Below are 26,641 nucleotides of genomic sequence, written 5' to 3'. Positions count from 1 at the left end.
TTATAAATCAGAGTTCCCACAGCCCGGTCCTTGGGTTTGATTAATTCGTTAGACTGGCTCACATAATTCAGAGAAATACATTTACAACTTTATTATAAAGGATATTTTTAAAAATACAAATAAACAGTCAGATGAAGAGATGCATAGGGTGAGGTCTAAAGGGTCCTGAGCACAAGCGCTTCCATTCCTGTGTAAATGGGATGTGCCACCCACCCGCACGTGGATGAGTTCTTCTTCACCTTTCTGCAAGCTTCCACAAGTTCAGCTATTCAGGAGCTCCCATATTCTATCTTTCTGGGCCTCTTATGGAAAATTCATTGGATAGGAATGATTGGAAGCATGGACAATCATGTAAAAATACGACTGGACAAAGAGAGTATGACCTAATATGAATAGGCTGAGTGGGGCAACCCAGCAAGGACTGTTTAGACTTTTCTTGGCCTCTCTGTGCAGCATTCCTTCTTCCTGGGTATGGTGCAGGACCCCTTCAGAAATGGGGATCTTATGACTTACAATCAGACAATTTCTTCATGGCCAGCTCCAAGACACAAAGGAGGGAAGATGAGAGTATATTTTTAGTTTCTATGGCCTTCCTTGGGGAGAAAAAGGAGAAAGTTAAAAAAAAAAGTGGGGGGAAGCAGAAGGGCCAGGTGGGGTGGGTCACGCCTGTAATCCCAGCACTTTGGGAGGCTGAGATGGATAGATAGCTTGAGACCAGCATAGGTAACATGGTGAAACCAAATCTCTACAAAAGAACACAAACAATTAGCCAGGCAGGGTGGTGTGCACCTGTAGCTCCAGCTACTCAGGAGGTTGAGATGGGAGGAACACCTGAGTCCCGGAGGTCAAGGCTGCACTGGGCCAAGATTGTGCCACTGCACTCCAGGCTGGCTGAGAGAGTGAGACCCTGTCTTATAAAATTGAAAATTTTAAATTAAATGGTGGGGAGCCATCTCCTGACCTCGTGATCCGACCGCCTCGGCTTTCCAAAGTGCTGGGATTACAGGCGTGAGCCACCACGCCCGGGGACGTAGTGGTGGGCGCCTGTAGTCCCAGCTACTCGGGAGGCTGAGGCAGGAGAATGGCGTGAACCCGGGAGGCGGAGCTTGCAGTGAGCCGAGATCGTGCCACTGCACTCCAGCCTGGGCGACAGAGCGAGACTCCGTCTCAAAAAAAATAAATACAAATAAATAAATAAATAAAAAGGATGAGTCTGAGAGAGATTCTGTTTTCTGAGTCCTGCTTCTGAGCCCTAAAGAGCCCCAACATTATGACAAAAGGCTGTCTTTCACCTTTATTACTTAAAAGCTGTTTGGAAGCTGCTTCAGAAACCAAGAACAAAAGACTAAATACTTTAACAAAAGACATATACTTATTGTTGTAGTCACCTAGGAAATAACAAGGTCTATGGGAGTTATGAGACAGAAACTATGGACAGAAACCAAAATATATACATCATAATATCAACAACTCTTATATTCATCATTCCATGTCTCATCAATATGTAGGGGAAATTACCTAATCCACATTAGCAACAAAATTATACCATAGTTAGGAATGAATATGGTAATGTATGGAAATATACAAAGAAATCAATAAAACTAGATTGAAAGGCAAAAAGAACAATTAAATAATCTGAGAAGCATACTTTATTCCTAGATGGAAACTATATATTACAGAAATATCATTTTTCCAAATTATTTCATAAGAAATTTGGAAGTGAAATTGACATATAAGAATTGACATAAGAAGCGAACTTGACACTATGATCCGTAAGTTCATCCAAAAATGTCTACTGGTGAAAATAATTTTTAAATAGAAAAGGAATAAAGAGGAACTAGACCTAGTATATATTAAAAAAATACTAGGCCATAAAATAAAATACACTGTCATGATCCCTTTGAAATGTTTTATGCTTTTATTAAAAAGAGGGCAGTTTGAAGTGAAAGGTCAGCCAGTGATAATCAATTTCCTTAAAATTGATATGATTCTTATTAAACGTTTAGCATTTGGGTGTCATTTCAGAAATAAAATATAGTAATGTTTCTTAAAAAGTCAACACAGGAAGACTGATAGATCTGACAAAATAAGAATTATTAATTTCTCTAAGTTAATGTATAATAAACAAAATGATAGGATAACCAGACTTTTAAAAGGTGAAATAAAAATGATAAAATGTACTGGTTCCTTAACATATTAAGGAATTATAAAGTTTGGTTAAAAAAACAACAAAACAAAAATATCTCTAAATATAAAGAAGTTGAACAGATAATTTTAAGAAATGAAAATACAAATAGCACATGAACACTTTAAAGAACTCAACTTACACAGTAATCAAAAGAGGTGAAATTTTTCACCTTAAATAAAGGAATTGCAAATTTGTATTTTTATATATTTTTCTATAAAAGTAATATATTCACATGGCTAAAAAATGAAACAATATGAGAAAGTATGTATGTAAGAATTAGGCTTCAATTCCTGTCCCATTCACCCTATTTGTTGTCCCTCCACTCTGGTCTCTGTAGGCAACCATTTCTATTAATTCTTGTGCTTCCTTGAAAGTTTCTTTATAAAACGCAAGCAAATTTAGAAATATATACTTATATTCTCTCATTTCTTAAATAAAATCAAATAACAACTGGTGTCTTATGTGGGGCTGAATATCTTTTTTATGAGTTGAAATGCTATTTGCAATTCTTTTTATATAAACTGTTCATTTATGTTCTTTGCCAACAGCTCTATAGCTTGTACTTCCCCACATGCCCCAGTTTCTAAAAGTTCTTAATATATTAGGGGGAAAATGCTTGGTGATTGGAGAAGTAAATATTTTTCCCAGTTTATCATTCTTTTGAATTTCCCCAGAGGGTTTTTTTGTTGTTGGTGTGTGTGTGTGTGTGTGTGTGTGTGTGTGTGTGTGTGTGGTTTTTTTTTACCCACCAAAGAATTTTTTTAATGAGTCAGATTTATCTCTGTTTTTCCTATTTCAGTTGCTGGAATTGAGTAATGGTTAGAAACTCTCACAGGTTATTTGGGGGTTTTCTAAATATTAAGTCACAGAAACGTAAAGGTTTTACTTCCACCTGCTTAGGTCTTAGAGCTTAAGACTTAATTTGTCTCTTGTATCTGCTTTGTTGGTTAAAATCTCTGGTACAGCATCAGTAGCAGGGTTGAGAATTGTGCGTCCTTATCTGATTTATACTTTTAACAGAATAAGCAGAAATGCCTCTAGTGTTTTGTTATTCATTACAAAATGGCTTTGAGACAAGATTGTGTGTTTGTGTGCATGTGTGTTTCTGTTTGTTTGTGTGCATTCTTAGGGCTCAAAAAATAATATTTCAAAATGAAGGCCTCAGAAGCAGTCTCAGAAGCAAGTTTCTCTCTGATCTCCTACTCTCTCCTCTCAGCCTCATTCTTCCCCTAGCCTCATTCTTCCCCAAGGAGACCTGCAGAAACTAGAAGCCCTCTTCCTCAAAGCAGGTCATAGGAGCCAGAACCCCTTTTCACCAAAGCCAGGCATAAAACCTAAAAATATTACTCTAAACTTCCCCGACCTTTCCACGTAACAGTTGGCCAAAAAGAAACTAAGACTTCATTCCAGATGGGCCATATCCCATACCTGGGAGGAAAGAATGCTGCATAGATAGGGCAAGAAGAATCTGAACAGGCCTTGTCAAAATTTCCCTACCAGGTCTATTAACATTAGATCATGCCGTTTTTGCCAAGCACAGTTCTACATTGGCCATTTATGCTTCAATCATGCCTAGCTAATGAAGTCTCCATAAACGTTCCAAAAAGACCAGTATGAAAATGGATAGTTTACCCTGAGTCTTTGAGTCTTCATTTTTGAAGGCTTCTGTATCACATAAAACTATGATCAAATAAATGTGCTATGCATTTCTCTTGTTAATCTGTCTTTCGTTATAAGGGTGTGTAGGCTGTGACCTTTATAATAGGGAAGAAAGGGATCACCCCATTTCTGCCCCTACAGCATAAATAGTTTGTCAGTTCACCTTGTTTATAAAATGTTTTAACTCTTATTTTATTGAGTGGTCTTTTTAAAAAATATCCACAATGGCTGTTGAATTTTGTCAAATAAATATTCAGCATCTATAGAAATCAACATATGATTTTTAGACCAATTAATATGATAAATTATTTTAATAGAGTTCACAATCTTTCATTCCTAGAATGAACCCTACTTGATCATGATATTACTTTTTTAATGATTACTTTTTTAATGAGTTGCTGGATTTTTTTTCTGCCAATAATATGAAGAGTTTTGCACTGATATTCATAAATAAAATTGGGAAATAGTTTTTTTGTGAAATTTTTATCAAACTTAGATATCAGTGGCATTCTCACTTCACGGAAACAATTTGAAGTTTTTATTCTTCTTTAAGGGTTTAAATCAAACTGCAATTATCTCTTCTTAAAACAAGTCATTAGATAGAATGTAATATGCAAAGGATGCGTGTTGAAATAGCTAAGTAATAACAACAAAGGAAGAAAAAGCTACGTAAAAAATGAGTCAAACAGAAAAAAATAGGTTGATGAATACAAACACAAATACATCGGTAATTACATTAAATAAAAATGAACTAAATACTCCGTAAAAGACTAAGATTGTCAGGCTGAATTCAAAACAGTAACAAAGAACACAGCTACATGCTGTTTACAAGAGATGCACATACATAACACAGAGACAAAAACAGGCTGAAAGTAAATGGATGAGAAAATATATATCATGCAATATTAAATGAAATAAGCTGAGGTAGCTATACTAATAACAAAGCAGACTTTAAGGCAGGTAGCCTTATTACAAAGATGATGGTGTGCATTTCTTAACTATGAAAAGGTCAAACTACCAGGAAGGTCTCACATTCCAAAATCTATAGTCTTCTAGAATCACAGCTTTAAGGCTTATAGGCAAATTCACCGTCATTGCGGGTAATTTAAAAACATCTCTTTCAAAAGCTGATAGAATACACAGTAAAAGAAAAAGTCAACAAGGACAGAGTAGATGTGGAAAAAACAATAAACTTGACCTACCTGTTCTCTAAGGTGCATTGTACTCAATGGCAAAACTTACTTTTGTTAGGTCCTCTTGGAACATTTGCCAAAATTAACCATATGTTGGGCCTAAGGCAAGTCATGACAAAACTAAAAGGACTAAAAGTACTTAATGTTTTATTCTCTGAAAGAAATCTGGCTGTGAAATCTAAAAACAAAAAAGACAACTAGGGAATCTTCAATTGCTTGAAAATTAAGCAATACATTTTTAAATAATCCATGGAACAGTAAAGAAATCCCAATAGAAATCAGAAAAACAATACAGGTATGACGGGTACGACATCATCATGAGACACAGAAAAAAGTATTTTATTGAGGGGTATGATTCCAGGAAAGCAGAAAGAAGTGAAAATAAGGAGAAGAAATAATAGCAACAACAACAACAACAAAAAACAGAAATGGAGGGTGGAGGGAGCCAATATAAGGGAGTGCAACAGAGCTCGCCATTTCTAAGTGCACAGCGGTACACAAACTGTACTTTAAGAGGTCACACCCAGGCAGAGAAAAGGGGAAGAATGTGTTGCCAACTTCTGTATCCCATTGGTCAAAGATGAGCCACACAGGCTGTTAACTGGTCCGCATCTCCATACAAGGAGAAAAATCCCAGGCACTAAGTGCACAATGCAGGCAGGAATCCGATTCTGCCTGTCAGGATGCACCTTGTGAAGTCCATTGGATCTTACGAGGAATGGCACGTGCACCATCTGTGAGCTCCTCCAGCTTCCTCACTAGAAACTGCCACCAAGGGATACAACCCCTTCCTTCCAATGCATTTCTCTCCTTTTTGAAAGATGTGCTTTCTGAGATCTGCCTCTTGTGGGAACAAAAACATCTTTCTCCAATTCTCCCAGGAATGACTCCCTATTTGAGTTTAGCTCCCACTCAAAACAGGTCTCTTTCCTTCTTAGAATACTTACCTGATGACAGTCATCAACACCTGCTATCACTGTGGCTCCTCCACACTCTCATTCTTCCTGGCAGTATTTCCTGCACAAATTCTGCTAATTTCAGTTGCTTTTGCCTATCTACAGTAACACGTTCTGGATTTTATGGTTACTCACTGTCTCTGGGTTTTGCTAGACCTAGTTTGTGGGATTCCCTTCAATGCCATTCTCATAATTTTCTCTGTGGTTTCCAAGAGAATTACATTTGGCATAAACTGCTGCCCTATTCTTCATAGAACTGGAAAGGATTGTGAAACATCAGCACTGGTGAGGATGCAATATCACCAAGACTCACATAGAGATGATGAAGGTGTAGGGATGACAAAAGTGTAAATTTGTACATCATTTTTGGGATAAGAGCACCATTAAAATATTTATACTTTAGACATCTTAGTTCCCTTCCTAGGAAATGTATCTAATGAATTATCACAAATTTGGACAAAATTTATTCAAAAATATAATCACTGAAGTGCTATTTATAATAATCAACAATTAGAGAAAGGAATGATAGGTTGGAACCTATTTTAGAGTATTATATACACATTAAAATAATGTTTACTTATGTAATGTCACAGAGAAATGTCACAATTTCCTGGTAAACAAGCAAAACCAGAACGCAACTTTTCAATCTTTTTTATAACAACCACGTAAACAAAATAACCGTGTTAACAGTCATGTGTTTAGTTGCCTTCTAGTAATTACAGCAACTGGTGATATTTTCCCCACTTTAAACTTTTCTGTAGTTTTCACTCTTCTATAATGAGCGCATTACACCCTGATAATCAAAGAGATAATAAGAAACAAAATTAAAAGCTTTAACTAAATTGAGTTAAAAGTGGTGACTCAAGGCCACCCAAGCTTGTAAGCTGCATCCCCAGCTAAAATAAAAGAGGAAGGGCCTTGAGTGAAAGCATGCACTGGTGAGGTTCCTAGTAACTTAGTTTATACCCAAATTCTGCTTTATAAATGCATTTATTTTCAGAATGTAAAAATTATAGCAAAGAAATCATGATAAAGACTACAAGTGAGATTCGGTTGGCAGAAATGTTTCACAGCGAAAGTTTCTTTAGCATGGAGCGCATTACATTCCCCAGTTGACTATCCAAAATAAAAGCTACCTTCAAGGGAGTAACTGATACAAATAGTGCCTTTCTGGGTTCTTGTTACAGTAAGAGCAGAGCTCACCAAGGAACAAATTACACTTACTTGCCTGTTTTACTGTGCAAATTGAAAGAGATACTTGAGGTCTTTAATTCCACCTAAATCCTGACATGAATAACTATCACTGGCCACCAAGAAATAAGCAATCAAAATGTACCTGTTTTTAAGTATCCCAACAAAGGAAGCTGAACCTAAAAAATGTAGGAATCAAACAGAACTCATAAAAAGAAAAACAGAAGGCACACAACACTCTTCTTATGACTTCAAAACACTTATTTACTACTCATATACTAGGGGAGATCCCTGTTTAAATCTCTTGCATATTTCAAGCATGATTTCATTTAAGCAAAATTCCCCTGCCATAGCTTATTTGCCACAGAATTAATCAGAATAAATTTTTTTAAAAAGAATGTTTATTCATTTCCATCAATATCTCAGTGACAAGACACTTCACAACCACATTGCTATTACTAAAAATGTCTCAAATATTATCACTCAATACTCAAAATTTCCCCCTGCTTCTTTTTTAACCCCTCAATGGTAGCAATACCTAATCTGTGTGTATCAATAAGACACTGGCCGGGTGCAGTGGCTCATGCCTGTAATCTCAGCACTTTGGGAGGCCGAGGTGGGCAAATCACAAGGTCAGGAATTCGAGACCAGCCTGACCAACATAGTGAAACTCCGTCTCTACTAAAAATACAAAAATTAGCTGGGCATGGTGGCATGTGCCTGTAATCATAGCTACTCAGGAGGCTGAGGCAGCAGAATTGCTTGAACCCAAGGGGCAGAGGTTGCAGTGAGCCAAGATTATGCCATTGCATTCCAGCCTGGGTGAATAAGCAAGACTCCATCTCCAAAAAAAAAAAAAAAAAAAAAAGACACTAGGAAACTTGTTCTTGAGTTTGGGGAATTCTTAATAAAAATTCCAAAAAACAGGTTGGGCACGGTGGCTCACGCCTGTAATCCCAGCAGTTTGGGAGGCCGAGGCGGGTGGATCACAAGGTCAGGAGATCGAGACCATGGTGAAACCCCGTCTCTACTAAAAATACAAAAAAAATTAGCCGGGCGCGGTGGCGGGTGCCTGTAGTCCCAGCTACTCAGGAGGCTGAGGGAGGAGAATGGCGTGAACCTGGGAGGCGGAGCTTGCAGTGAGCCGAGATCGCACCACTGCACTCCAGCCTGGGCAACAGAGCAATACTCTGTCTCAAAAAAAAAAAAAAAAAAATTCCAAGAAACAATAATTTCTAGGAAGTTTATGAAATTAAGGGGTAAGTTTCAGTTTATAAATAATTACTGTCAAAGAACATGATTTCCATGTTTTTTCTTTGAATTTATAGTTATTTTATTTTCTCATACTAAAAATGATGGAAAAATAAACTGCCTTTTTCCTCTTAGAGTTCTTATAAAATGTTTCAATTTCCTTAAAGTCCTTTACTTATTCTACTGTTTATCTTGATCTAGTATACATGCTACAGAATTCTATCTGAGGGTGTTAATTAGAAATTATAACTGAAAGTGAAAATGAAATGTATATATTCACTTTACCAGTAAGAAGCCAGATGCTTGGATTTATTTCTGTGGCTTTAAAGTCACACGCCCCATAATGAAGTTTCAGTCAATGACAAGTACTGCATATACAATGAGGTGGTCCCATGAGATTATAGTGGAGCTGAAAATTCCTAGCAGCTGGTGACAAAGATGTCTGTATTAGTCCATTCTCGCATTGCTATAAAAAACTACTTGAGACTGGGTAATTTATAAAGAAAAAAATGTTTAATTGACTCACAATTCTGCAGGTTATACAGGAAGCATGACTGGGGAAGCCTCAGGAAACAATATCATGGCAGAAGATGAAGTGGAAGCAGGCATGTGTTACATGGCCAGAGCAGGAGGAAAAGAGAGCAGGGGGAGGTACTACACACTTTTAAACAACCAAATCTCGTGAGAACTCACTATCATGAGAACAGCAAGGGGGAAGTGTGCCCCATGATCTGATTACCTCCCACCAGACCCCCTCCTCCAACAATGGAGACACAAATCCAAACCACATTGACGTCATAATGTCATAACACAGTGCATTGTTCAATTTATGGTGATGCTGGTGGAAACACACTTACTGTGCTGCCAGTCATATAAAAGTATAACATAAAATTATATGCAGTACATAATACTTGATTATAACTATGTTGCTGGTTTATGTATTTATTATACTATACTTTTTATCATTATTGCATGGTATACTCCTTTTACTTATATTTTCTTAAAAGTTAACTGTAAAACAGCCTCAGGTAGTACCTTCCAGAGATATTCCAGAAGAGGGCATTGACATCATAGGAGATAACAGCTCCATGTGTGTTACTGCCCCTGGAGACCTTCCAGTGAGATAGGACGCGGAGGAGAAAGACAGTGATGTTGATGATCCTGACTCTGTGTAGACCTAGGCTAATGTGTGAGTTTATGTCTTAGTTTTTAATAAAAAAATTTAAAAAGTAAAAATTAAAAATTTTTAAAAACAGAAAAAAGCTTACAGAATAAGGATGTAAAGAAAAACATTTTTGTACAGCTGTATAATATGTTTGTGCTTTAAGTTGTGTTATTACAAAAGTCAAAAAGTTAAAGAAAATGTTTGTTTCTTAACTTTAAAAAATTATAATAATCTAAAGTTAATTTATTATTAAAAGAAGAAAAATATTTTAATAAATTTTGTAGGACCTAAGTGTACAGTGTTTATAAAGTTTACAGTAGTGTGAAGTAATGTCCTAGGCTTTCACATTCCCCCACCACTCACTCATTGAATCAACCAGAGCAGCTTCCAGTATTGTAAAATTTATCCATCTTAAGTGGCCTATGCAGGATATAATTTTTTATTTTTTATATTATATTTTTACTGTATCTTTTCTATGTTTAGATACACAAATACTTATCATTGTGTTACAATTGCCTACAGTATTCAGTACAGTAACATGCTGTACAGGTTTGTAGCTTAGAACCAACTGGCTATACCATATAGACTAGGCATGTATAGGCTATACCATCTCAGTTTGTGTCAGTGCAGCCTAGGATGTTCCCACAGCAGAATTGTGTAACAATGCATTTCTTAGAACATATCTCCATCATCAAGTTATACCTTACTATATTTTGTTTAGTTATCGAGACTGAACTTGACCTTACATTTTTCTAAAATACTCCTCAAAAGACTCAATTAGTCATTTAAAAAATCTAATCTACATTATCTTCTAATATCCTTACATAAACTCATTCAAAAATTAGATAGTTTGATTACACTTATTATTTAATTTTAAGCACGCAATTTCTTTCAAAATTAACCCAGTAATATACAGAAAGTGATATGCACAATTCTGTCATTTTATATGCCTAGAATTGACAAACTATCAAACTATGACCCAGAGGCCAACCCTCATCAGCCGCCTGTTTTTGTAAATAGTTCTGGTGGGACATAGCCATACACCTACACGATTATTGCTTCTTTCAGGTAATAGGGCAGAGTTGACTCATTGTGACAGTGAGCATTTGACTCTCAAAGCCTGTAATATTTACTAAGTGGCTCTTTTCAGAAAAAAAAATATGTGCAATATTCTGTGCCCTCAAATATATGCTTTAAGCATGCAATAACAAAGGGTATATTTTTTAAACCAAGATGCTCATTTTAAAAGCTGTGAGTATATATAACTTCACCTGTTTTGCCATATCTTCCTTATTATTAGTTATGCTATTATATAAAAGTATCTGTATTGCATGATAAAACTTTTAAAACTTTACTTACACGATCTTGTATGGGCTGGCTATCTGCTAACATTGATTTCTGTGCTCCATGTGACGTCAGCAGCATGGAACATGATGGAACATTGCTCCAAAGAGCCACATGGCCATATATTGGAATGGATTCTGTAAGAGTCAAAGGTACGGATAAGAGGATTAATAATTATGTATTGAGTAATCCTCCCTTCCTCAGATTTATGGTTACCTACATACCTGATCATGCTATAAAAAAACAGGAAGACTCATATGGAGAAAACTGCATAAGTCAAGACTGAACTTCTTGGGGAAATCTTTTCTACAATCCTCAGAGTTCTGCATAATTTAACTCATGTCCTTGCTGACTAGAGCTACATCATTTTGGAGAAAAAAATCATATATCATTTTTTAAAACCTATAATGCTTCATATAGCTCTCTAGTAAATTGTCTTTCTCTTTATCACAAAATATCACAAAGCACACGTGATGTCAAGTGTATTTGTGTGTTTGATATTGTTATTGACCAAGTCTGAAGAAGGTGTTGAAAATAAGTTGTAAACGTTTATTCTAAAAGTGAAGTGGCAAAGTCTCCACTCAAATACGAAGTAGTAAAACACACCACCATAATATAGTATAATATTTTAAGGTATATGTGATTCAGGGGAGTATAAATATGGCAACAGATTATATGATTAGAAAACCTAAAAACAGTGTAACTTCTATGTTTTTTGTAAGGGTAACCCAACTTATTATGCCATTTAAAAAAGTAAAGTAGTATAACTTATATTTTATAAAATAAATTAAGAAACATCTTAATCAAATTTCAGTATGATCCAAGAATCCATATGAAGCTTTGTGTTGAAGAAAAAGATTAAGGTTTTTTAGAAAAACTTACATTCAGTTTAAAAGTTGATCTTACACCCATACAGCCACCAATCTTAGAATTGTTTTTTTTCTTTTTGCTTTTTTCTCTGCATCATGTTTGTATAATACCGCCTTAAATTTGATTTCACTTCCCATTTCCTTATCTTAAAAGAACATTTTCTTTTTCTTGGATATATTTTCCATCCTCTTTATGAACCTTCATCAACTCTACCAGGCACACTTAAGAGAGGCCCATTCCCTGAGCCCTTTCTCCCCTCCTACCAGGAAACAAGCTTCCATCAATAACAACCACAATTGATGAATCCTGCAGGAGCATGAGAATGAAATTCACAAGTACCATAAATGACATAGGATGAGCATTTAGACCCATCTGATTCCCAAATGGAAGGTCCCTGAGAAATTGCTATAGCTGTTTGTCTATACCTGTTTGCTTCCTTGAGCTTCTAAAAGGAGAATAAATAAGAGCTCCTAAGAATGTGCTTTAAAGCCAGTTATGCTCCTCTCTCTTTTACACCCTATGCCAGTATATTTCCTCAATTTTATCAATATGGGCCAATGTTCCTAGGAAGATAGCAAGCTAGCTTCTCCAGCAAACACCCAACAAGAGGTAACCAAAATATTTTAAAAATATATTTTTATATTTTAATAAAAAGCTCTAATTCATCTCTTATGCAATTTTGCCCCAAGAGTCTGCCCCAAGTTAAGTAACATATACTTGAAAGCATTATGACAATGCACTTTTTTTCCATAACTGCACAGCAGAAATATTAAAAAGTTAGAGCTTATCTATCCACATCATAGGCCTCTATATGGCCAAGTATGTGTTTGGGAAAACTTATGTCTGACCTTGGAATTCAATTAGCACATACTGAAATGGAAATAGATGCAAAGAATGTTATAAACTCTAAAGAACTTTCAGCTAAGCATCCATATTTCATACAGCAAGAAACTGAGTCCCTGGAGACCAAGTGACTTGCTCTGACCAGCAAGACACTCTAGGAACTGATAAGCATTTCCTTTAAAAATTTGAAGATTCTATACAGAGTTGTAGTGAACAATGAAATTCATTGTTCCAGCTGACAGCTCATAGCTGAGCCCCTCCTGAGAAATGCTTTCAATGGAAGAAAGCTCTCCCTTCCAGGAATCTGGCCTGCTTCCCTTCCAGAGTTGGAACATCCCCAAAGGGCCATCCTGCCTCTAGAGGGCTCCCTGTTGGATCCAGTGAGGCCACTGTTCCAACTGCATCACAGTCCACCTTCTCCCTCTGCCCACCCTGTTTTGATCTGCCCTTACTTCCATCAGGTGTTGTTCTTTAGAACATGCCCCAGTAAGCCTCTCGCATGTATATTTCTATCTCAGTCTGCTTCCCAGGAACCTGACCTAAAACAATAGTGTATTCCGTTCCTTGAGAAAATGTGAGGTCGGGAAACACTTGGATTACATCGAAGCAGATTATTGCAAGATTTCTTTTAATTTGACAGTGTGCACTATAAACATCAACAAATACCCAGAGTTAATCAAAGTTATTTAACTATAGAACCCTTTCGGATATTGAACATCTCATGAGACTTGTGTTCTATGGAATATGGGCTGGGAAACAGGAATGCAGTCACTCTAGCTCACTTTAGAATATCAGTGTTGAAATTACTCATGTGAATATTTCCTGTAATAGCAAAAGAATGGAAAAAACCTAAATGTCCATCAGTAGGGTACTGCTTAAGTAAATTACATTACATGCATGCAATGTAATATTATACATCCATAGAAAAGAATGGGAAGTTGATTTTAATATTAGCATGAAAATATATCCAAGGTGTATTCTCAAAGTAAAAAGAAAAAGGTAACTCAACAGTGTGTATTTGTTTTCAGAAAGGGGGATGGTTAAATATATATGTGCATTTTTGTGTGTCTGCACAAAACATTTGTAAGGACATACACTAGAAAATGATAGCACTGGTTGCATCTATAGAAGGGAATTGGAAAGCGCTTTGAACCTTTTGAAGTTTAAACCATGGGAATGTATTATCCACTCATAAAATTAAAATCAAAATACCACAAAATATTATATAGCACAGATTTAAATATTTTGTCTAATCACATATGAAGAAAATTTGGGAAAAACTATGACATTCTCCATAAAGCTGCTTAGAAGATGAACTCCTGGAAGACAAAATTCATTTAGAATGCCCAAAGCATGGCACAGTTTCTGAACCAAAGGAGGCTGTAAATAATTTTTTTAATTGAATTATCCTTCATCATAAAAATCAGCCAATTATTACTAAACAATTTTCCAGTGGTGCCTCTTTAGATAATTGTTTAACTATTAAAATGTATCCTGTAATTTATAAGAGCCATTTTTTGACACCAGTCTCTATGTGATCACTCACTGCTGCCACAGAAGACATACCTTGTCTGTTTTAGCACAAAATACCAGATGAGAATTTGTAATGATGCACATTTCTTATTACCTGCTGATAATAACGTATTCGGTGAAAATGACACCTAATGATATAGTACATCTCCCACTCACAAATAACTGGATTCAAATATTGCTACTGCTTCTCACCAATCCCTTATAGAAGCAAAGAGATGCGATTACCATAATCCTCAGGAATAACACTTAAAATTAAATTTAAAAATCTAGGAACAGCTAATCTTTTACTAAGCACAAATGCACATTAGACCACAAATCCTCCAGCACTCTTTCTCCAGACAGTTTCTCTAGGCTTGGCTGCCATTCTTCTAATTGTTTATTATTCTTGCTGATTAGACCTCTGGCATCTCTTGTTCCAAATACTTAGCTTCACATGAAATGTATCACGTGATTTAGCCTGAGCACTGGATCTCTGTAGCAGTCCCAAACGTCTTGTTTCTAAAACATTGCTTGCTGGCCTACTTTCTGACAAGTAAACTAACCTTCTCAAGTCTATATAAAAAAGCAATAGTGCTTATAAAACTGCTAAGGGGGAGGTTGTCTCTATTAATAAAGTTTATTTGGCAACTAGCAGTGTTTGGACTCCTGAGCTCTAATGTGGTCAGTGTGGTTGCTTTTTTCTCCCTAGATTGGACAGCAGAACTTATCTTTTATAGCACTGCTGGTTCTTCCTTCTCCACTTGGGCTGTACAAATTATCTGAGACAGAGCTAACAGAGATCCTGTCCTCACAATAGAAGAATAGTCCGTTTTAGTACTTTATCTCCTCTTTCACTGGCCTCATTAACTATTCTTATCTAAATGGTTGTTATCAAAACTATTATTATAAATAGATTGCCATTCTTGTCTTCTTTATAATTTTTGCTTTTCATTTTTTCCTCTTTATATTACTTCTCCTATGCCTTTCAGCTTTTGTCTAAGGAAAATGGTTTTTGTAGACATCAAACACTTGGCATGCCTCATCCCTTCTGTGGGATTACAGATTTGTCACAGTCTTTAAGATTTTGACCCTTTCTGCTGGGTGTACTTGCTACAGGTTTCCCAAGATGGCTCCATTTTTTGTAGTCTAAGATGTCGGATTTCTTTGGAGGGTTTTACTGGCAGTGGCGGAGTGAAAGATGAAGGGGTACAGAAGGTAGAAGTGAGTAACTTTTTTCTTGCTCCAGAGCAATCCCTGAGTAACTAAGCCTGCATTATTAACTTACATGACCAAATTATTCATAAAATTAATTTTTGACAAATACAGAGTGAGAACAAAGAAAATTGAAAAATCTTACCGAATATATATATATATCATCTGGATTGGAACACAATATAGAAAATTATCTCCATTCAGTTATAAAACATACTTCTAGGAAACTAACATTAAATGTGGTCCATGTGGTGGGACCACAACATTCATTTAAAAAAATAAAATGTAAGGCGTACAAAGGCAGTTTTGTTACATGGCTATATTGCATAGAGGTAAAGTCTGGGCTATTAGTGTAACCATCACCAGAATAATGTACATTGTACAATTAAGTAATCTCTCATCCCTCAACCTCTTTCCATCCTCCAAACCTTTTGGATTCTCCAATGACTATTATTCCACATTCAATGTCCATGTGTACACATCACTTAGCCCCCACTTCTAAGTGACAATATACCACATTTGACTTTCTGTTTTGATTTGTTTCACTTGAGATAATGGCCTCCAATTCCGTCATGTTGCTGCAAAAGACGTGATTTTAATATTTTTATGGCTGAATAGTATTTCATTGTGTATGTGTGTATATATGTGTTTATATATATGTATATATATAGATGGTGTGTGTGTATATACGTATATATGGTGTGTATATATATACACACGCACACCGTGGAATCTCTCTCTTTGGATGTGTTGTGTAAATAATGGTGGAAGTGTTCATCTATTCTTTTATTATACTCCATACAGACTACGATCATTCGCATCTATTCATCATTAACGTATTACAATTTCCAAAACTATAGTTCATGTAAAATTGAGATTGAGAACTTCTTGATGAAATTTGGAGCTTTCCTAATCTTACCAGAACCATGGAATGGACTGGGGTCTAGAGACTTGGACCCTAGGCTTGATTCTGCCTTTAAACAGCTATGTGACACTAGCAAGGTACTTTATGTCTTTAAGTGTCAGTTACCTTGTCTTTAAAATAAGGAGATTAGACTGGAGGTGTCTAAAGTCCTTTCCAGTGCCTAAGTAACATCTATAAAGATCACAGGTTGAAAATCTCAGCATATGATAGAATCCATCCATGTTATGTTGGTTCCCTGAACCACCAGATTCAACACCAAAGGGATTTTCTCTGGTCTAATTATCTTAATTTTCAAGAAGAGAATAATAAGTGCAGAGAAATTAAATGTATTGTTCAATTTTACATAAAGAGGTTAAATCGAAATTTAACAATGTGTTTTGGATCCCTACTTTAATTCTTCACCAGAAGTTCATTCAGTTAACATAGCACAAAGCATATGCTATGCATTGTGCTGCTTCTCCATATTAACTTCAATTTCAAAAGGGCTCTGCTTCATCCATAAAATCCATGATAACAGTATGTTTGGGCTTACACCTCCATATGTATTGACTATATCTAAAGCGCAGTTACTAGTAGATATTGAGGGATTTTTTCATCTCACAGCTTAGCTCTAACTATCCTACACCATCACTGCTACCACCCAAATTCTACTACGTTGTAATTTGCTCCATTCCATTATGTCCAAATAGCTACATTCTGGGTCAGAACAATAAATTAAGCATCCTAGTTACAACTGCTCTGCAACAACTCCATTTCATCCTGGCTCACTGTAGTTCAATTATCACCTCTACCTTGGAGGAGTAGGAAGATGGGAGTTTCGCCATCTCCTTGCACCAATGGCTAATCCACCACTTTTGCTTTTATACTGCTTGGCACATAGGTAAACACTCAATACAAATGAATGGTGATTATTATTTTTGTCTTCATCACTTTACTGAATAGTTATGCCAACACTGGCATCCTCATCGTCTCCCAAAATGTAAAACAAAAAATGTTTTTCTGAGCCCTGTATTAAATTTGATGTTTACTATAGATTTTTCATAGATATACTTTAGTCAGTTTTGGAAAATCCAATCTATTTTTATTCTTCTCAGAACTTGACACTAACTTTTCCTGTATCCTTAAGATTATTTTGATAGATTTTCTGATGTTGAGCCATCCAGACAATCCTCAAATAAACCGTACTTAATTGCAGCAAGCGTGCTCCTACTGGGGAAGGTTGTGTTGCTGGTTTGTTTTACTGTTGTGTTGTGTTAGCTAATGCTTTTACTATTGAAAAATGTTATGGATTTTTAAAAATCTTTGGTCTGGCAACTTTTCTGAGCTCTCCCATTTGTTTTAGTAGCTTGTTAATTTGTATGGCTTTCATCTATAAATAATGAAAATTTCACCTCCTCTCTTTTAATCTTTATAATTCTTATTAATTGCACCAGCAAGGTAGCACCCTCTATAGGAAGTGTGCATGCTTGAGAGAGAAACCTGAGTTCAAGCTCCAGTTCCACCACTTCCTACTGGTAGTCCCTGCACCAGTCACCACACTTCCTGGTGCTTCAGTTTACTTATCTGAAAAGTGGGAAGGAAAGTATCTCATGAGTTTGAGAATGCGACATATGTTAACGTACTTGGGACTATGGATGAAAATAAATGTTAACTATTGAAATATTTATTGAATGAAGTTAAGAATGAAAGACACCTAACCCAACTCCGGACATTTAGGACAATATTCCCAGAGAAGCCATTATCAGACTGAGATTTCTGGACCAGGCGAGTCAGGAGAAGGGGGCACGGAAGAGACACTGGATGAAGTAGTGCATTCCAATGAGAGAAACGTGTCCAAATATTTGGCTATGAAAGGAAGTGTGTTGTGTTTAGGGGCAGAGAGTAGTTCAGGATCCTGGACACTCAGCTGTTTACATGCAAACAATAATTGTTCCACGAGACAGTAAGTTCCTAAAGAGAATCAAATGTGCTGCGTCTTTTTATCCTTCACAGCACTTGGCAGGGAGCCATGTACAGAGAAAGTGATCAATAAATATCCACTATTGTTTAGAACTTTTGGTGTGCTGTTAGCCTCTTTGGTTTAAACACCTTAGCCTGGAAGCCATGCTTTATAAGTTGCAGCGGCTCAGAGTAATATGGTTTGACTTAAGAAAGGCCAAGGTTTAGAAGATGAATGCCTCAATATCAAGTCAAATAAGCCATCAGCATAACCACATCTTTCCAGTTTTAGAGGTTCTTTACAAGGATCTTGCTTTTCAGGAGTAGAATCTAAAGATACCAAATACAGATTTTAATCTGATATTTGAGGTAACTGCAAATTTTTTTAACAGCATAACAAGAGAAGAAACCACATTTCTTCTCTTAAACCCTCAGGAGAAGAGACACTAAATAAATTAAACTTCCGCAATACTATTATTTTCACACAATTTCTCTCATCTTTTTTGTCCTACTGAAATAACTTCTCAAAATACTCAGCAAATAAAATAAAGAAAATGAAAGGATTTCTGTTTGAAGGAATTTAGAGAATAAGGTGTGCCTTGTTTTAATTTCCTTTCATTTACTGAAGCATTTACTTTGCAAATTTATAAAATTATCCCCTCTATAATAAAACTGGCACAAAATATTAAACAAACGTATTTGTTTTCAGTTCTCTAAAACTCATACTCCTAATAAGGAAGTTAAAGATTCTATTTGTAACCTGGCCCAAAGTACATCCCCAGAAAATTCTATTTCCCTTCCTGACCCTGATAATAGGAAATATGCTGGGAATAGTTTCCCAAAAGCCATGTGATCACCAGTAATATACTATGAGTCAAATATGGTCAAACTCCTTTTCTCAGAACCTGATCTAACTTGACCCCTCAGGAATATATGTTGGATCATTGACAACAAGAATAACATTATTAGAGCTCTACTATGTGCCAGGCAAGGTGTTAGACACATAAGGATGCAGTGTTTCTCAAACTTCAGCCCTTCCAACTCCACCATCACAATTCTTCTCATCTATGACCTTTATCATTTACTTGCGGGAGAGGCAATATGAACACAGATAAATACAGTGAAACACTGCAGATACTATGAGAGAAGTATCTATCAGGTGGAGAACACACAAAGGAAAGGTGTCAGGCAAGACAGGAGGTAAAGATAGTGTCTCGCCAGGAAAACATCACAGAGAAAGTGAGTCTTTAAAGATGATCCCTATGTAAGATTAAAATCCCTCTAGAGAGCAGCAGACAGAGTAAGTATGACAGGAAGGCAAGGGCTAGGAGGTGTAAAAAGCCTAGCCTTCTCTTTTGAAGACCTGGGAGCTGGTCAATTCCTCCTCGAAGGCCTTCCCGAATATCTCGTCTTTCAGGGTGCTTAGCTCAGTGACAGTCCCTCTAGTTGTCTTATGTGACCCTAAGCCATCTATATGTACATTTGCCTCCTGGGGAAATATCCTGACCATTTGTTTTAACCAGTAATTCTTTACTTAATTCACAAACCCAAATCTTGTACAAATAGCTTATCCAATCTTCAATCCAGTACTTCTAATCACTTACAGGACATTGTAAGTAGTGTATTCCACTTTTAACTCAATCGTGATATTTCCAAAATCAAGTTCATCCATTCCCCTACCTTGCCCCATGTGTTAGCTGTAATATATATCTGTTCCTAACATGTTTATCTTTCCTGACTCTCGTGGTTAAAATCTTGGGCATTCTCTGACTCTTCCCTGGGCTCTGCTCCTCCCACTCAATCAAGACCAGTCAAGTATTTAGGAAAGTCCCCAGCCCGTATTAGGCACTCAAAATTATTAACTGCTGAAGTGCCAAAATCAATTCAATGAATAAATAGAACACTGATAAATCAAATCTTCCTTGAAATTAGCTTGTCTTTCTATTCTCCATTCTATTTGCAGTACCCTACTACTTAGCATCCATTAATCCATTCATTCCCTCATTCATTTTTGTTTTAAATATTGCTTTAAATACTCAAGCAAATATTTGTTGAGAGACTACCATATGCCTAGCACTAATAGGTGATGGGAATATAGCAATGAATAAAATAACAAAACTGCATGTTCTCCTGTGGTTCATATTCTAATGAAGGGAGATGTTAATAATCAAATAATTCAATAAAACATACAAATCCATAGTCCCTTATATGAAAATATTAAATCAAAAAAGCTCCAAAAACTGAAAGTTTCTCCTTAATTCACTGATTAACAAAACACAAGCTGAACTAACATTAGACAATGTGTAAGCTGTATTTATTCCCTTTTGAGGAAGTACCTGAATAAGCTTGGTCGTTACATGATATATAGTAAACACACTATATTACTTTCCAAAATCTGAAAAATAATCTGAATTCCCAAACAGGGTTGGGACAGGGAGTGCTGGTGAGGCTGCAATTTGAAGTACATCAGTCAAGGATTACTTCATTGCAAGAGGGATATTTGAGACAAACCCCAAAGCAGGTACGGGGAAGGGGGTGATATCTGAGAGAAAAGCATTCTAGAAAGAAGGAATAGCAAGGTAAAAGACTCTTAGACAAGAACATAGTAGTATGGTTGATGAATAGAAAAGGTGCCAGTGTAACTGACTCAGTGAGCTAAGGGAAGAGTAGCAGATGGCAGACATCAGGGGTACAAATCACTTAGAGACTTAATATCCACTGTAACAGAAGTTGGCTTTTATTAGAGTGAGATGCGAGAACCACGTGGGGTTTGGAATAGAAGAGTAGCATAACCTGATTAATATTTTAACCGGATTACCCTTTGTGGTGGATAATCTCCAAAGACAGCTGCCATCAATCAATGCCTTTCCCCCATGAACATGCATGACACTCTACTAATCAACAGGTGGAATCTATGTCGTCTCCCCTTCAATCTGGGTGGCCTTCTGACTTGCTTTTCCCAAAAGAATAAAACAAATGTTAAAGTCTGGAAATTCCATATCCAAGCCTTAAGTGATTACAGCTCCAACTTCCTCTCTTATAGAAGTTGGCCAAGTTGCGAAGAGTCTGACAACCCTGAAACTACCGTGCTGTGAGAAAGTCCAGTTTAGCCATGTGGAAAGACTAAGTGGAGGAGAACCAAGGAGCCCAGACAACAGCCAGAACTGAGGCTCTATATGTGTGACTTAATGTCTGAGCCATCTCAGACATCCCTTGACCATTGAGTCATACCATCTGAGGCCACATACATTGCAGTGTAGAGACAAGTCATTCTCTTTGTGTTTTGTCCTAATTCTTAGGCTTCAGAAAATAAAATGGTTCTTATTTTACACCACTAAGTTTTGGGGTAGTTTATTATATGGAAATTAGTAATTGACATTGAAACTACTATGAGACTGAGTGGTGGGAAGACACCTGGAGAGAGGCAGGGACCCTGTTAGTGAAGGCTAGAAATGCAGTGACGAAATAGTTCAACCTAAGACTTGCTAGATTGGAAAATAACACCTATTCTCATTCTTGCCTTTCCAGGCAGCAAAAGATTCTCCAAGAAATAAGTAGTTTCAGGGCAAAGATCAAATCCAGGCTCTACTATTACATGTGCTCTCAGGTTGGAGATCAAATCAGGTGTGTGGCATGGAGGCCCTTCATTAAGAACTCTGAAAGGTTTAAAATGATGTCTCACAGACCTTGCCAACTAGTCAAAAGGCTTCTAAAAATGGTAAGGGTTTCTATGGCACCTTGACTTCCCAAAAAATTAAAGTGGAACTTGTCTCAAGGATTTTCTGGTTATGTCTTTTATCTAATGGAGTGAATGAATCTCAATAAAATTCATAGGAAGCCCCCCAAATTTTAAATATCATTGAACTTAAAAACAAAAAGCAGTTAAACAAAAGTGAGTATACAAAAGGTCTCTAAATTATTAACCCTCTAACATCAGAAAGCAGGCTACGCCACTGCAAAGAACAGCAAAAATTATTTCTCATAGAAAAGAAAGAAAGAATGAGAAAAGGAGCCCAAAGTGCAAAAGATGAAGTTAAGAGCCACAGAGGATCACTCCTAGGGAACAAATTTAAACCGTAATCAGGAACATGTATTGCTTCCAGAGCAAGAACTTGGGACATATGCCAGCTCTATTTAGACTTGCTATGGACTAGCGACTGTTATATGCCTTCTATTGTCTTGTTTTGAAATGGTATTTTTTAAAGCAATTGTCCTATTTTTGTTTTACCATTGTATGTTGGGACAAGGGGAAGGTCACAGATAACCTATCTTTTTAGCTACAGGTTGCTGCACTCAAGAAACTACATCAGAGAAATATCATCCTCATCTGGAGATCCAGTTTAGAGACTTAAAGTCTGAGTTTGATGCCATAACGAGATAAGCTATGGGGGATCCTGAAAGTCAATAATTAGTTAAATGATACAACTACTTGAGGCCAACATTATGTAAAGTCCAAGTTAGTCATGTATAGGGGTCACATACAGAGAGATGGATGCCTGGCCAGCCATGAGCTTTCCAGCTATCCAAGCTGATGTTCTAGACATGTGAAGGAAGATGCTTTCTTGAATGTCTCATCTCCAGCAGCCTAGGAGGAGTGAAGCAGCCGAAAGTAGCCTAGATCACGATAAATAACAAATTATTGTTATTCAAGTCACTAAGTTCTGGGGGTGTTGTTTTGTTTTGTTCTTGTTTTATGGCTGTTGATCCTTTAGATGCAGGGACAGGTAACCGAAACACTGTGGCTGCTATGTTGAGAACAGGCTGGAGTGGAGATAAGGGGACAAGCAGCAGGCACTTTTGCAATAATACTGTGAGACATGATAGCAACTTGAACCCAGGTGACAGCACTGAAAAAAAGGGTGAGAAGAGATAGGATGTGGGGCATATTTTGAAGGCCTAGCTAAATAATTTGGTGGCAGATTCAACGTGGAATATGACATAAAGAGGCGTTAAGGACAAATCCAAGATAGATTGATTGATTATCTATGGAACTAAGAGAATGAAATTGACATCAAGTAAGATGAGGAAGAAGGTGGGGCAAGCAGATATGGCAGTAAAGGCAGGAATCCAGTGAGTATTAGACATCCGATCAGAGATGGGTGAATAACAGCTAAATAGACTGCCAAATGAGTCTGGAGTTCAGGGGAGAGGTCATGGCTAGATTCACCCGTACATTTGTGAATCATCAATGTAAGAAGGGATTAAAAACCATGACACTAGATGAGATCACCAAGACAGAGAGTACAGATAGAGAACAGGCCTAAGGACTGAGCCCTCAGACAGCTATATTTACATGTTAGGGAAATTAGGAACTAGACAGAGACTGAAATTGTTGCTGGTAAGGTAAAAGGAGACTGAAATTGTTGCTGGTGTGGTAAAAGGAAAATAAGGAGAAGGGGAGTGGCTTGGAAGCCACATGAAGAACTCTCAGGTCCTGCTGAAAGGGTACATAGGTAGGGACCCAATAACTAACTACTGGATTTAATAAAAGGGATGTTCGTGGTACCTTTGACAAGTGTATTTCTAGTGGAGCAGTGGAGATGACAGCCTGGCTGGTTCAGGAGAGAAAGGAGAGAGGAAAACTGGAAACAGAGAATATAGTTAAGGTTGTAAGTTTTCCTGTAAAATGTGGGCAGAAAAAAACAGATATAGAAGTGAGCAGAAACATGAGGAGAAAAACATGAGTCTTTTTTAAAAATGGCAGAAGTTATAGCATGGCTACATGGTATTGGGAAAGACCCATAAGAGACAGAGAAAAAAATGGTGATGGAGAGAAAGAATGAATTACTAGAATTATGTCCTTGAGCAGATAATGAGAATGAAACTACACTCCTGAATTAACTGTGATGAATTTCTAGCTGGTTTCCTTATCTCTAATTGTCTTTTCTTCAATAAATTCTACCTCAAACTAATTTCCCTAAAATACTACTTTTATTACAGTATTCCAACATTGTTTTGCTATATTACTTATGTTTCCTATCTCTTTTACAGTTGTCCGCTTAGCTGTCAAACACTTGAATGATGATTGACTCATGCTGAAGTCAATACAAATAGACTCTGACCAACCCTCTGCTAAGCACATGGAGCACATTGTCCTTACTCAAAATGTAAGTGTAGATTCAGACACATAAAAATGAGTTTACAGACATTAAAGTTGTTATAAGGGAATGTAGACAGCACCAAATGAATTCATGTAAGGGAGAAAATAATTCTGCCTGGGCAGTAGGTGGGGACAGAAAAAGTTATAGAGGGTTAACATTTTGAGCAGGACCCATGAAGGCTGACAAAGAATGGCAAGTGTGTCTGGACACTGAGGCAAGGTGACTGCAGCTGAGGCTAGAAGGGGAGACTTCACTGCAGAGGCTATCCAAGCCCTACTAGAGCTTATTTCGCACTAGTCCCCAGTGGGAAACCTCTACAGAAGCTAGCCCAGGCTCTTTACTGCTCCCCATCCTACTCCCTGTACTTTGCTTTAAGCACAGTAACCCATGGTAATCCAGAAGCCAAAGGGAGGGTGTGGGAAAGAAGGCTGAACTATATATCCCAACTGAACAACACGCACCTCTGGCATACCCTACAACTTTCCCAGGGGTTTGTGGACATAGACGGTTCTAAAGGAACCAGTTTCAAGATCCGTTACTTCCATAAGAGCCCCTTTTACCAGAGATATGCCTGATGTGTGCCCAAAGCAGGCAGATTTCTGGCAAGTTCTCCTTCCTCATTTCCTCTTTCATAATTACCCTTCTCCCACTTTAGGAAAAAAATGCCTATCTCTCCCTATCGAGAATCTTAACATGTGCCTTGCCTCACCAGGGTGCCAAATAAAGGGGCAATTTGAAAAGCTGATATAAGAGACATCTTTAATCAAAGCATTGACATATCTAGTTGTATGATATATATTTCCAATATTGTTTTAGTTTGTTTTCAAGAGCACGTTATTATTTATTATTATTATTATTATTCTCCAATACAGGTTTGGTTTTCAAAACTCCACAAAACGTAGCAATATTCACACTTTTCAACAAAAATAATTTACATTCAAAACACTGATGCAAGAAATTTCCTTAGCACCTTTCTAAGTTTCTAGAAGCTCGAAAACCACATTGCGGCTTTTTTTCTTTTTAATTATACTTTAAGTTCTAGGGTACATGTGCACAACGTGCAGGTTTGTTACATATGTATACATGTGCCATGTTGGTGTGCTGCACCCATTAACTCGTCATTTACATCAGGTATATCTCCTAATGCTATCCCTCCCCGATACCCCCACCCCATGACAGGCCCCAGTGTGTGATGTTCCCCTTCCTGTGTCCAAGTGTTCTCATTGTTCAATTCCCACCTATGAGTGAGAACATGCGGTGTTTGGTTTTTTGTCCTTGCAATAGTTTGCTGAGAATGATGGTTTCCAGCTTCATCCACGTCCCTACAAAGGACATGAACTCATCCTTTTTTATGGCTGCATAGTATTCTATGGTGTATATGTGCCACATTTTCTTAATTCAGTCTATCATTGATGGACATTTGGGTTAGTTCCAAGTCTTTGCTATTGTGAATAGTGCCACAGTAAACATGTGTCTTTATAGCAGCATGATTTATAATCCTTTGGGTATATATGTTTTAGTTTTATGCTTAATAATCACTTATCAAAAATTTATGGTTCCTTTGATTAATTTCATAATGATAGTGTTTTAAATAACATAAGCTAGAATAATTTTCACAAAGAAAATCCTTCAAATAAAAAATCAAGTTTTCTGTACTTATTTTTGTTGCAGATGAGTCAGGAAATCAAATAACTTAAAAATAGAAAATCTTTAACAGTAAAATGTTCAATTAAGAAAAAATTATTTGATAATTTTAGAGGTCAGTGCTAACAGTGTGCAAGGACTACTTTGTCAGATTTCTATTAGAAGGCACATAAGCAAAATACCCAGGAAGGAGAAGTAGCATTCAGTGATATAAGGGACGAAAGACCCTCTCTGGGCTCCTTTAGTATGTCACAATGATAAGCAGAGCTTACCCCCACCACCACCGCCATCAACCTTACAACCATCATATTTTCCTGTTCTAGAACCATTTTCAGTTTCAATTCCCTCATTTCACAAAATAATTTGTCACTTTCCTGATTTTGTCTGCATCCTGTCAGCACTTGGAGGAACTATTAGCATTTAGAGAAGAAACAACTGTGTATTACATGCAGACTTTTAAAAAATCCATTTTTATATGGTCTACATAGAGTCTTCTGCCCCTGCAGTGGGATGAAACACTATAAAATAAATGCATACAAATACCCTGGCTCTGGATGTGAAATGTGGACAAATAATATTATTGAACTAAACTGAGATTAAAGAGCCTCTTTTTCTCCTCTTTCTGACTCCAGCACTAAACAACTTTTTT

At 36.9% G+C, this 26,641-nt stretch overlaps 1 protein-coding gene across 14 annotated transcripts in view; it reads right to left on the bottom strand.

The window, feature by feature from the left end:
- IL15 (interleukin 15) overlaps nucleotides 1–26,641 on the bottom strand; it is a 104,322-nt gene that overhangs the window by 73,003 nt on the left and 4,678 nt on the right. For 10 of the 14 annotated variants that reach the window (XR_008679095.2, XM_063705562.1, XM_063705560.1 and 7 more), the window contains exon 2: nucleotides 10,963–11,084. The exons of 2 other annotated variants lie outside the window; for them this stretch is intronic. Coding sequence is in view for 1 of the 12 variants with exons in the window: in XM_055384730.2 (XP_055240705.2) it covers nucleotides 10,963–11,084 (122 nt within the window). In the remaining 11 variants the exon portion in view is untranslated. Of the gene's footprint in view, nucleotides 1–8,964; nucleotides 9,278–10,962; nucleotides 11,085–26,641 lie in introns of those variants that run through there. 2 more of the 14 variants (XM_055384739.2, XM_055384740.2) reach the window with 1 other exon arrangement.

This window comes from Gorilla gorilla, chromosome 3 (assembly GCF_029281585.2).
Source record: "Gorilla gorilla gorilla isolate KB3781 chromosome 3, NHGRI_mGorGor1-v2.1_pri, whole genome shotgun sequence".
Lineage (NCBI taxonomy): Eukaryota > Metazoa > Chordata > Mammalia > Primates > Hominidae > Gorilla > Gorilla gorilla.
Note: the sequence above shows the minus strand (reverse complement) of the source record. Positions and strands in the feature narration are given on the sequence as shown.